The sequence below is a fragment of the Dendronephthya gigantea genome, unplaced genomic scaffold (genome assembly GCF_004324835.1).
Source record: "Dendronephthya gigantea isolate DGI-Jeju-01 unplaced genomic scaffold, DenGig_1.0 000032F, whole genome shotgun sequence".
Taxonomy (NCBI): domain Eukaryota; kingdom Metazoa; phylum Cnidaria; class Anthozoa; order Malacalcyonacea; family Nephtheidae; genus Dendronephthya; species Dendronephthya gigantea.
The window spans coordinates 1,289,467-1,303,188 of NW_021163042.1; the positions used below are offsets into that span (position 1 = coordinate 1,289,467).

The 13,722-nt window shown below is 36.2% G+C and overlaps 1 protein-coding gene across 1 annotated transcript; it reads left to right on the forward strand.

Annotated features, from left to right (window-relative positions):
* Positions 1-12,746, forward strand: LOC114524936 (excitatory amino acid transporter 1-like). The gene is made up of 7 exons (XM_028546171.1): positions 1-612; positions 9,006-9,048; positions 9,140-9,474; positions 9,656-9,889; positions 9,978-10,172; positions 11,251-11,385; positions 12,393-12,746. The coding sequence occupies exons 1-7, from the start codon at positions 95-97 to the stop codon at positions 12,580-12,582; spliced, it is 1,650 nt and encodes a 549-aa protein (XP_028401972.1). The 5' UTR covers positions 1-94; the 3' UTR covers positions 12,583-12,746.
* The last annotated feature ends 976 nt before the right edge of the window (positions 12,747-13,722 follow it).

A 13,722-nucleotide genomic window follows, 5' to 3' on the forward strand; every position in this document is an offset into this window, starting at 1 on the left:
TATACTGTGGCCACAAGTGCGTATATACGCATAATTGCTTGAAGCAGCACCACTGACAGAGCTGAATATCTTAGATACTATTCTGTATGACACCATGTCGGTCGTAATTCAGAATCCAGACGTTGGTAAAGATCGAGACGCAGTCGATGTTGAAGCCAATTTCGAAGCACCACAAATCACTAGGCGAGTCTCAAAAATACGCCAAGCGTTGGTGGGAAACGCGCAGTTAATTGCGATTGTCGTGTCAGTTTTTCTTGGTTTCCTGATCGGAATCCTAATACACGATGCTGTTCAAGAATCAACAGAGACTGAAAAAGTCGTTATGTACATCAAGTTTCCCGGTGAACTGTTCATCCGTATGTTGCGAATGATAATAATACCCCTCACTGTCTCTAGTATTGTCGTGGCCTTGGCAGAAATTGACACTGCTTCGGCGGGAAAGCTGGGCAGGAGAACATTTCTGTATTATCTTACGACAACCGTAGTTGCAACAGTTCTCGGTCTTGTTCTGGTGAAGGCTATAAAACCTGGCGAAGATAGTAACTCTGAAACTAACGAAGACAGCGAGCCAAGCCAAATCACTGCCCTGGATTCTTTTCTCGACCTTTTAAGGTATATATACATATAAGTAATATAACAATCTTAAGTTTGTACCATATACGTTTGGTTTAGGCGTAAAGGAAACGGGTTGGCATGATATAGTTCGTATACATGCATGGTTCATGGATTTTGGACCATATAACGCAGAGAATATAGAACCGTCAAACGTTGCTAAAATAATTTAAAAATAAATTTATGTTAAATGCATTATTTAATGTCACCGATATATAAATTATGGCAATATTTTGACACAGATAGTTTTTTTTCGGATTGCTGCTCAAAAATCCAAAGACACGTCATAGACGTAATTATGTATGTATATATTTTGTATTTTTGATAGACTATACTGCATGTAAACATCATGCAATATTTCTCATTCCACCGATAGGGCTTTTGTTAATCAATAAGGAAGGATTGACCTAAAATTACAAAACAATTTTAGTTCGGGCCTGATTTTTCATCTACAACAAGCTATGCCGAGTTATACAATAGTGCCGGCTGAGCCTGAAAGCTGAAATGTTTTGCTTGAATGTAATGTTCAGGAAACAGTCGTTTTTCAATAAATAAACCATGCTCGGTAGCCGTTAGACCCTAAAGCCCCGTTTACACTATACTTAACTTATTGGCACGGCTAAAATGGGTACCCGTGCCCATTTTATCTATTAGCCTTTTTTAATGGTAGCCTGAACACTAATACTAGTAATAGGCATGGTACCGTGCCGAGCCAATAAATTGACTGTAGTGTAAACGGGGCTAAAAGCGTTCCCACGGCCCTAGCTGAGGTCAGTTTTCTGGCGGTACTAGTGTTTAGTTTCGATACTAATCTACATATAAATGAGGCGTAGGTTTTGCATAACAATATGCTGTTTTTGAAGCATATACTTAATCCTGGCGACAATTGTTATTAGGTCATTTGGATGCAATACAAAACAATATACATTATCCTCTTATTCTGATGAAACGTAGGTATAAAAAAACACAAGCTTTTTTAATTTCTTATCATCTTATGTACGTCATAGAAAATAACGAAGTTGACTTCTAAGCGTAATCGAATTGGTTAAGAGGTTATAAGAAATAAAACCAGATTTAATTGCACTGACTTAATTTGCACTGTATGCAACTCTATGCCGTGTAGTCGTATCACTATATATCATTACCATATCTGTTATACAAGACATGACAGACTTCTGATAGAAAAAATTATAAGTTAAGCGCATATTTCCTGTATATAGAGTTAATCCCTTTGTGAGCATACAGGAAAAAACCTGGATCAGTACAATTGTTTTGATAATACCAACTGCAAACTTATAAAGCTGATTATATATCTTTTGATCAGTCAGTCTCGTTTAAACACCATGCAGTGTTATTTTTCCTTCTGCAGTCGTTTTGCTATATCATCACGACAGTGGCGTAACCAGCCTGACGATTTAAGGCTAGTTTCCACTCAGGAAAATTCTCCTTTGGATTGGACAGGACAGGAAAGTTTCCTGTGTATAAACGCCGCCTGAGAACTCACCGACAAAGGAAATTTTCCTGTCCGTTCCGATCCAAAGGAGATTTTTCCTGAGTGGAAACTAGCCTTTAGTCATGCTATGCAAATTTTATGTTATTAGATCATTATTCATTTCTTTAGAAATTCATTGTTTTCACAGTCAATGATCACCAAAATATTAGCATAGCATGACTAAATTGTCGGGCTGGCTACGCCAAGCACTGCATCACGTGTGATTCAGCAGCTATCATATATTTTTATAAACATAACAGAAGTATGATATAGCTATAAGCTATGATATATATGAAGCGATTTCAGTTTTGGTTTCAGATTTTTAACACAAGCATATCTTCACTGCCCATATCGCGCAGTTTATCTGTCAGGAACGCGAAGTAACATACCAATAATTGACTAGTGAAATACCTGTAGCAAGTCTGTGAAAAGCAGCAAAATTCTGCCTTTCAAAATATAATTACTAGTGATATTGGCACTTTATTGTAATGTTCAGTTTAAGAGAAAAGTCGACAAATGTTGGATATAATGTGTAGGGTACGCGGATATTTTGCTCGTTTTTTATTTATGAATCCGCGACTTCGCATGGAGCGTTGATTGGGTGTTTTTTTCTACATTCCATCTCAGTGTGGCTTTTCTGTTGGCATTTCAGGCTGAACTGCCTGAACACAGTTGACCTTGGATTACTTTATTTCTAAAAATTCAAGTTTTAGTCTTAGATCTCGTGATTAAGTATTTATTACGTTGTCGGGTCGCACAAATAACTAATGCTATTCCTTTGTGACTCTTGTGGCTTTGCCTAGAAACGTTTCATATTTTTAAACTCTGCAAGATTATGAACAACTTGACATGTACGACACGATAAGTTAGGAAATCTAATGATCTATAGATTAGGCGTGTACATGCAGGTACCGCGACATAGCTACGTTCGATCCGAAATTAATATTAGCGAATTGAAGCACAATAAATTCCTCAAAATTTGCAGTATAAAGTGTAAACGATAGGTGTATATGAACATTTACATATATTACAAATGCTGCCAATCAGAATTCAACTTTATACGTTAGAAATTTACATAACTGAATTCAGGGGCGGATCGAGCATATTCTCTGACCGGTGCATCGTCCTGAGTCTCGCATAAATAGGGGGGTCCGGCATTCTCCCCCGGGAAATTTTGAAATCTAGGACCCCGCAAATGCGATTTCCTGCGTTTTGAGCGAATAGTTTGCAAAAAATACAAGAATAAAATGAAGAAAAAAACCACTGTTATTTCGCACAAACAGTCAACCACACACGGACAAACAGCATGCTCTTATCTGGATTTCATCACCACCGATCTCAGCGACAACCACGAATCACGAGTTCACCTCACACAATCTCCACTCATTACCACGAGTTATGCTTGGAGCCTGATGAGACATAACTACAGTTTTGAACGAAAAACAAACGAAAGGGACTTGACCGGAATGGCAATAACGGGCATTCATTCTGGCCATAGCATTCCACACATATCCACATTGCACCAAGGTTTTGCAAAATAAACAAACAAACAGATTCATACCATATTAAAATTATAATTTTCAAACCATAACAATTTACATTCCACAATTCCTATTACAGAATCACTTCAACTGTTATAAATAATAAATCTTCAACCTTGCAACATTGCCAATCATCTCACTTTCAAAAAGCACCCAACAACATTTGGAATAACAATTTTTTTACTAAAACAATGCATAAAACTCCTGTTTATTAAAGAGCTCAATGCTAGTAAGGTCTCTCCAATGCTGGTGAGGTCTCTCCATAAATAACAAAGATCCTCTTTGCCACAAAGTAACTTGGAACAAGCCCTATATAGACAAGTTCCATTGCCTTTGGTCCTAAATGCATAAAAATGCATTATATATTATACGCCATCATAAAATTCTAAGGATTAAGATCATTTAAGGAACATGCACAATTTAAATTAGCAATATTTTTTAATTATTAACAAGATCAAAAACACATATAATAGTTTGAACATAAACCTTCTACAGTAATTATGATATTGTTTTAAAAAGGCATAAGTTTAATAATATTACTTAAAGGACATAAGTTGTTCTAATGTTCATTTATATACTGTATGGTCCTTGACAATAAATTTATAATCACCGTGTACTAAGGACAAGTCAATTATTGTCAAATGTCAATATTGCTACAACCTTCTGGGTTCTTACCATGATATAATTCTATTGCAAAATATTAATATGAATTTAATATTGATATTATGCAAATGAGAATGACAATTTATAACTTTGCCATTCTAAGCATAATAAATAGAGTGTTAGTTGTTATAATTAACAGCAATATATATTTAATTATAGTATATATTTTTGTTTATTTAATGCTTTTGAGTAATATCTAATGTAACTAGATTTGAGCAGCTGCGAGCCTGTGGCTGTGCCTAGAACTAAAAATATGCCACACTGTTGACTGCCCTCTACATATATCAGAATATGAATCATATCATATATACAACAATATAATATATATACAACTACATACAGCTTAATAGTTAATAGACAATATTTAATACTATATAATATAAAGCTATTGTTGGGCCAATGTTGGCAAAATTAGAATATTATTCTTTATTTATTATCATTACTGCAATAAATAGTCAATAATACTAGGATACCAAAATAACCAAACTACCCAAGTACTGACAGTAATGTAAACAAATACTCACTTTAGAGCTCGGTGTTCCCCACGCTGTCACGTTTCGGTGATATGCTTCGGAATATAATTCACTGGCAATATCTCTTTCAACTTTGCCAATTTTAAAGGGATTCGAAACCTTCGATTTCGACAGGAGAGTGGAAACTTTCATTTCAGCACCACGCCGTACTGCCTCAATATCGGACAGCTTATTGTGTTCAAGCAAAGAGCAAAGATCGCACTTAATTTGCAATTTTGCATCGACATTTGCATCGATATTTGCATATCTTCACCACTGAGCTATATAATAATTCCTGGAGGACCGGCTCGTCATTTTTCGGTAACTTCGCCGCCATCTTTTTGTCCGCAAAAACATGGCGGACTTCGCCCTTCTGCGCAACCGCAGAAGCTCTGCTGACGCCACATGGTTCCTTTTGGCCATGGTATTTACCACTGACCGGGCTCAATTATGAGTCCGCTACAAGGGTGTTCTCCCCCCTGGATTATCTAAACAACAGGTTCTCCCCCCTGGCCTTTATAAAAAAAATTTCCCGTGAGAACTTGTTTTGTTTTTTTGAAATATAAAGTCATGAAAACATCATTAATTGCATTTTTTTGAAATATAAAGCGTTTTTTTAAGATGAATACAAGTCGTAGACGCTGTTATTGCCAACGCAAGAACAAATATATCTTAAAACGTCAAAAATTGTGGACAAAATTGAAGATTTTCGTACAGGCGTTTTTGTTCGTGACAGGTGTTTTTCATTATATTTTCATTATTTCTACATTCCTATAACAAATACTTGAACTTTTTGGCACTATTGTCGGACATTTTGGGGACAATTGGATATTTATGGACATCAATTAGACTTTTTTGAACCCTGCAGCTGACTAAGTGCAAGAAATAGTTTCAACCATGAGTCATATTTGCATAATATACTTTTCAGTAAGGTCATCAGCTTAATTGTACCTCAATGGGCTATAAAAGTTTTCAATATTATCTAATTGCACCCCTGGACCCCTGGTCTTATTAATGAATAATACTCATCCTCCATAGACTCAATTACTCCTGATTAGCCCATTGAATTTAGCCCTCTTGAAGTTTGACACCATAAACAGAAAATTATAAAAGTGGCTGCAGATTGAAGATACACTGCTCACACAATGCATGTTTATATTTATTTCTTTTATAAATATAACAATGGTTATAAAAATACCAGCCAAAAACAAAATCAGATAACATGGTAATTAAGGATAACAATGCAGATTCATAAGAATGTGTATAATATGCTAAATACATCTCAGTTCAATGTTCCAACAAATTGCATGACAATTAATTAATAAGCCATCTCTAGCTTGCTTTATTTCATTAATTAATAAGCCACCTCTAGCTTGCTTTATTTCATAGCATCTTCATCCTGAAAAATATAAATGGAGATCTGATCAAGATTTATTCACAAGTTGCAAGAAGTTAAAAAATCAATTAATATAAGCCATGATAATTGATTTGAATTTGACAAGGCAAACAAGATAATATATTAACTAGGTTTTAACAGTCACCATCATCAAAGGTTGAAATTTACACTGTTTGCAGCAAAAATCTTATTACTTTGTATCAGCACCCACTCAGCACTTTTGTCAATTAGATCATGTTAGTTAATGCTTAAATCTAATAGACTCACTGGGGGGAAGGTTAAAGGTTTACCTATTTACATTATTGTTTGCTATCATGCAGTGGCGTCGCCAGGTCGCTCAGACTGGGGGGGACGAGGCACCAAAGCGCAAGACCTCTAGGAGGGTTCGGGGGCATTCACCCCCGAGAAAATTTTTATTTCTAGGGTCTCTAAAACGCTATTTCCCGCATTTTCAGCAAAGTTTTATGACAATCCGAAAGCCACAGATCGGAGATTTTTGTTATAAACAAACAGTTTTTACAAGGGGAACTTTTTGTTGTTAGCTAATCAGCCTAATCTAAATGTATCAACAAGAGCATCCAACTCAATTTTATCTGCAATGTCTCTTTCTATATGCTGACTATGTTATTCTAATGATATTCTTTACATGATCAAAAGTAATGTTAATTCGAAAATTTCTTTATTTACTCTGCTGTTGGAGATTAGAATCATTGTACCCCCCCCCTTTTTCTCTTCAGATTTAGAAAAATTCCAAAAGTGGTCTTTAGAATAAGTGGGGGGGACGGGTCCCCCCCAGTTCCCCCCCTAGCGACGCCACTGCTATCATGAAAACAAAATAGACCAAACTTAAAGATTGACATTGCCAGGAATTTAATTCCTTCTCCACACTAGTCAAGAAAAATGATAAAGTTTGACTGTTTGAGTATATAACATTGCACATGTACCAAAGGTCTAAAATAGTATATTTGCTGTTTGTACCATAAGTTTTGATGGATTTATATGGCTCAGAACCTTTAGTAATCAGTTTATATTCGAGTCCAAAGGCAAAAAACTGAAATTGTTATAAAAACCGGCTTACCTGGATGCCATAAAATAACAGCCGAATGAGAAAAATCATTCCCCCGATAAGTGAATTAAGCCATTCACAACGTCAGACGCAGAGCACGAAGCTACGTGTTTTTTCCATTTGTTGAACAGGGAAAAAGAGAAACCTTTATCCATTTTATATGAGAAACAAAAAATATATACGGAAAGCTGAAAATATTTTCATAAAAACCAGGAGCACAGATTACCTATATACAGATATGAAACTGAAGCCAAATCGAGTCACACGGTTTTTTGCCCGATGTGCGCATGCGTAACTTGCTTGGCAAGTGTCATGTTGAAATTTAATGAGTAAATCGATAGAAAAATCGAATTTTTGACAAACAAATGCTGATTTAAACAAAACCTTTAGGGCGATGTCCCATTTGACTTAAAATTTTTGAAAAGATGGATAAAGTGGGTCTTCTGAGCTAAGAACTGTTTTCTGAATCTATTTGATTTTGGCGAAAACAGGAGAAAAACACAGCGGAGGAGCAGAACTGTACAAGGCATGCTTAATTGAAGATAATAATTTACACTAGGATATCATATTACAATGATATCATAAATTTGCAGTCGTTTCAATCTTTCTTCAATTATAGCGAGGGCGATAGAAGCGTTTCTTTTTGGGTAACTTATCATAAATGTACACTACCTTTTTGTCGAGCGATTCCCATGAGGTATGTTCGAGAATATGTCGATCCATTCAACCAAACTTTAAAATGCACTTTTTTAACAAGGAATATTTCCAATTATACTCCTTTGGTTTATAAAATATGTAGTTACCGATACTCTTTAAGAATTTATTCCAGAAATAGCCATAGGTAGCGAGAATTTTTTAAAAAAGCAATTTTTCGTCTTAAAAACGGCGTTTTACTCATTAAATTTGCTCATGACACTTGCCAAGCTCGCCGCCGGAAGTCATCAAGCACTGGCTGCGCGTGGGACACAAAACAATCAGCAAAAACACAGAAGTTTCATATCTGTATATAGCTAATCTGTGCCAGGAGGGAGATGGACACAGTTTTTCACCTTGTATCGCGGTATGTCAGTGGTAACCACCATGAGCAAAAGGAACCATGTGGCGTCAGCAAAGCTCAAAATCCGCCATGTTTTTGGCGACACGATTTGGCAGGGAGCCGGTCCTCCAGGAATTATATATAGCTCAGTGCGGCGGCAGCTATACTGCCCAAAGAGTAGGCGTTGTTAAAAAGCAGGCTATTCGCCGATTTTTTCTCGGAAAAAGATTTAAATATTATTTAAAACTATTTAGGCGCACCTATCATTTAGTTTCGCTATAGTTTGAAAGTTTTATATTTTCAGAAGGTTTGAGAAATCTGACCGATGCATTCGCATCGGATGCACCGGTCTAGATCCGCCCCTGACTGAATTTACGTTCGTTTAACGCCTTCGGTGAATGTTAACTAATTTGTCATAATTCGTCGTAATTTGTTGTAATACGGTTTTACATGTCAGATTTCGCAAAACAACGAATTGTATACAATTTGAATCAAGCTTAACTACCACCATGTGACTTACCACTACTGCTTTATTAAACACTGCTCTCAGCCTACACTATGCCATTGCAGCAACGTCGTACCCAGGGTCTTCAATGCAGCTGTGTTTCAGTAGGAAACCGCAAGTTATTAAAGATCATATAGCTATAAGCCATATAGAACCACCGTCTTATACAATTTTTTTTTTAGAAATTTGATTCCACAAAATTTGGTTGAAGCAGCATTGAAATCTGTAAGTGAAGAAACACCTTCTATATATTGTTACTCCATCAATAAATCAAATTGCAATTAACATTATTTGCATTGCATGGTCCCTTTTATAGACGCAGACAGATTACGCTAGTAAATCTATCAACTTTCTTCGAAAAAACACAAGCAGCCCTTCTTCGGCAAAAGATGTGGCCAATCTCCTTAATGACAACACGGTTGTTCCATGGGGTTCCAACAATGGCAAGAATGTGACGATCATCACCAATGACAAAGAATACACATTCTCTGGCACCATCGAGAAGGATGGTACAAATTTTCTAGGCCTGATAGTTTTCTCCATTCTGCTTGGTATGATTCTCAGAAAACTCGGTGAAGATGGTCGTGCATTATTGGAATTCGTCAAGTCCTGGCTACATGTTGTAATGATGCTCGTATCTTGGATTATGTGGTATGTTAATGTTCCAATGTTCCCGGATCAGCTTTTTTCAGTAGTAGATTTAAAAAGATAGTGTTTATACAGAATAAAATCATGCAGTGATATATAAAAGTCGCTCAATTTAGTAATGGCTTCTACATGGTAACTATAGATTTCCAGATAAATAATACTTGATATAATTCTTAATATATAGGGTGTCTCCTCTTGGTATTTTATCTCTAATTGCTGGCAGTTTAGCTGAGGTCGAAGACATCTTAAAGACATTCAGAGATGTAGGCTTGTTCGTCGCTGTAAATTTTGTTGGTTGTTTTATCCAAGCCTTTATCGTTTATCCATCGTTGTATTTTTTCATTGTGAGAAGGAATCCTTTTGCCTATTTGTCTGGTATAGTTCCTGCTATGATCACTGCATTTGGAACATCGTCAAGGTATATCACGTATAATTAAAGGTCATTTCGCCAATGAAGTCTATAACTAGATATAATATTATTTTTGCATCTCATTAATTTCATGTAGTTCAGCTACCCTACCAGTCACTATCCGTTGTGTCACTGAGAACAACAAGGTCGATCGAAGGGTGGCGCAGTTTTGTTTACCAATTGGTGCAACCTGCAATATGGATGGGAGTGCCTTGTACTTCGCTGTTGTCGTTATATTTTTGGCAAACCTCGAGAATATGTCCCTTACATTTGGGGAGATCATTTTGACAGCGTAAGATTATATGGATTTAAAACCTTGTTTACACCGCACTCTGGATTCCGTATATATACCAATTTCATCTGTGCTCGGCCTTTGTTTTGGTAGCCTGAACACAAATAAAATTGGGTACGGGTACCAATTTTAGCCGTGCCGTGCCAATGAATTGAGTCCCATGTAAACGGGGCTTGTGTTTTACATACGCCACGGCTTTCCATACGGCTCTGACTAATTTGTTTACCAAAAGCAGTCTATAATTTTTAAGTTCTGTTGTGAGACTGTCTGTGGAAATGAAGACAGTATTACCTCACGACCGCTTCGTAGATATGATGCATCTTATGGTCCCTAATGCCTTAATACACGTCTACACGCGGCAACCTTTTAAACTCCGTCCACGGTTTTTTTATACGATTGGCATGTGCGATGATAGGGTTTTGCAATGTGTGCAATGCATGTTCACTCTATTGGATGACGTATATAGCAATATTATATATACTAATGTTTTGTACACATTCTTAAATATGAAAATGCTCGTCATATTTCTTTATCTTTATATTTTAAATTATAGTTTACAGCCAAAAGTAAATTAAACATTTAAACCTTTATACTTAACAATTAGTCGCCGAAGGCGAGGTGATTACAAGCCTATATTCACTGAGCCGAAGGCGAAGTGAATATAGGCTTGTAATCACCGAGCCTGAGGCGACTAATTGTTTTAGTATAATTTCAGTATTGAAAAAGTTTTATTTATAAATACAACTGATACACGTGTTTATTTTATGAATATAATTTTGATTTTGAGTATTTTCAGCCATGTTTTTTTGGGGAAAAGCAATAGTTACTGCTCAGACTGCTCTGAGCAGTAACTATTGCCTCAGAGTTACTGCTGAGGGAGCCAATCAGAATGCTCAAAGGCCATTTTTCAATACTGAAATTATACTAATATTATATATTCAGCATGCAATTCACATTGTCAAACTCAGCTTTTTATTGTGGAATTGCATGTTGATGGAATAAAGATTAAGGTTTTACATTGTTAAGAATAGACTAGTGCATCGTATTGACAACGTCTCATATTTTATCTGTATCATAGATTGGTCGCAATATTTGTATCAGCTGGTGCTTCAGGAATTCCAAGTGCGGGATTATCCTACACCATTTTGTGCCTTGAAGCTGTTGGGGTTCCTACGAGATTCATTGGCCTCATCTTTGCTATTGATTGGATTGTGTGAGTTAATGTTTACTTTACTCTTCTTATTACTCTTCTTTTTTATTACTCTTCGCCCCGCTGGTCGAGGTCTTGAGAAGAATGAATGCATAAATTTGGCGAAAATCTTGCTAATTCTTAATCTCTTAAACCTCTTTAACATCATTAGGCTTGTTTCGACATGCACATATAATATATAATAAAATGTTCGTTAACCTTTTTAAAATACCAATTTTTTTATTCCGGTTCACTCCAAAGCTCGACAAAACTATAAGAATATTACTGATATGGTATTATACCATATCAGTAATATTCTAGCTTATAGTTCTGTCGAGCTTTGGAGTGAACCGGAATAAAAAAGAATTAGTATTTTTTACCTTCAGTGAAGCTGCATGAGTATTCATGTGATGACACAGATTTCAGTCGAGGTTCATTTTAAATTGAAATGAGTCGCTCAATGCATGTAATAAATTTGTTCTCCCGTATCAAAATATGCCATTTCGTATGATTTTCTCTCCCATGTCCAAATGTTGAAACGAACGTTTGGTCCACACCATGTATAGATCTATAGCAAAAAGCTTTTAATCTTTATGCACCTATTAAAATCACTGATTAAAATTTATCAGGCAGAACATCGAAAATTACGGTTATGGAAGGTTTTAGTATATTTTCTTCAATTAAGCTCTACTAATTGATTCAGCAGACATATAACCCCTCTGAGGAGAAGGGGTTATGGCATCTTACTGGTTGATCTAACTGAAATTATTACACCTGATGAAATAGACCTTTTTCATAATGATGTCAAAAGTCTGATGTTACACGAAGTTTGATTGGCTCGATAGTTGTGGAGCCAATCAAATTTCGTGTAACATCAAACTTTCCGAGTTTGACATCATTATAAGAAACTCTGAAGGGGTTATGGCATGTCAGAGGATGGATGCATGTCAAGGCGCGTGCATGCTTATAATTAGCTAGCTATTATATTTGTATTGTTTGTAAGCGTTGTATTATTTCTCTCCACCACACAGCGATCGAATACAAACCGTGAATAATGTGATGGGGGACGCCTACGGGGCAGGGATGATCAACCACGTATCCACTGATCTGCATCAACTTCTGGACGATCATGAAACTGAGAGAGATAAAAATGGAACTGCAAACGGAAATCATTTCCTAGCCGGAGAGAACAGTATGACATGCAGTTCCACACGGTTTTAAGACTATTTTTACGTCTTTTTCTATACCAAGCCTTCATCATCGTTTGCTATTTATGCATACACCACCAATGCTTATTCTAGGTTGTGTGCACTTGTGTCACAGAATACCTAACAGAAGTAGAACTCTATACTATTTTTTTCGTAAGTGTGATTCGTCATGATTCGTCACTTAGCAAGTGCATTTTTTTGAGGCTGTCACCCCTCTGCCAATGTCTAAAATCAAGCCATTTTTAGTATTGACAGGGGGGTGACTGCCTCAAAAAAATGCACTTGCTAAGTGACGAATCATGACGAATAACACTTACGAAAAAAGTACAGGAGTTCTACTTCTGTTAGGTATTCTGTGCTTGTGTGCCGTTTTGTGTTTCCGCATACGCTTGGTGCGTCCTCCAGAATGAAATTGCACTCAACGCACACATAAGAACGCTACTTTTAAGAAATCCACTTCAAACCGCTCCGTAAACACGTTAGCAATTCTCGTTTTTTTTAAACGCACATTGCTAATGAGAATTCAAAGTAGCTTATACTCGATAAGTTAAAGGTCTCTTTTTTGTAGCGGTATTGGGTTAAAAAAAGGCAAGGCTTCAAAACCCTTTTTAAAGAATTTGATGAAATGCACTTTTTATAAACGCAACAGCTTAGAAACCACCTTGTTTCCAAGGCGAACGCAAGCACAAAATATTTTTGTTCCTTAGAAACTTCTAAATGTAGCCTCAAACTGTATTCCAGGAGCATAATGTCCCCCCTATAAAAAAACCCTTCAAAAATGAACACGTTGTTCTTAAGTGCAAGATTTATTCTTCTTAGGAGTTCTGAAATGATTTGTAATCGTATCTAGGAGCATGATTGCAATTTTCATAATATGTTAAAGTGATATTATCCATTTATAATAAGTTTTTGCAAATTTAACTTAAATTCCGACTGGAAGCATATCTGCGGTACGAAATATTTTTTTAAAGTATTGGTCAGTGGTAATTATCATGAGCATTTGGGACCTGCCGATCGAAGGACCTGTTGTCATCTTCAGTGTGTCACAGGACAAATAAATTACTCTTTGGGTAGACAATCCATATTTGGAGAGTCGACTGAAGAGAAAATTATGATTGCTGTTCTAGAGAAATAATTAAAATTGCATCTGTCA

Bases quoted from the DNA above. Each gene is read 5' to 3' on its own strand.
- LOC114524936 (XM_028546171.1), top strand. From the start codon at position 95: ATGTCGGTCGTAATTCAGAATCCAGACGTTGGTAAAGATCGAGACGCA. The intron at 9,049-9,139 runs GTAAGTGAAGAA...TCCCTTTTATAG, and splicing joins TTGAAGCAGCATTGAAATCT to ACGCAGACAGATTACGCTAG. The intron at 9,475-9,655 runs GTATGTTAATGT...CTTAATATATAG, and splicing joins CTCGTATCTTGGATTATGTG to GGTGTCTCCTCTTGGTATTT.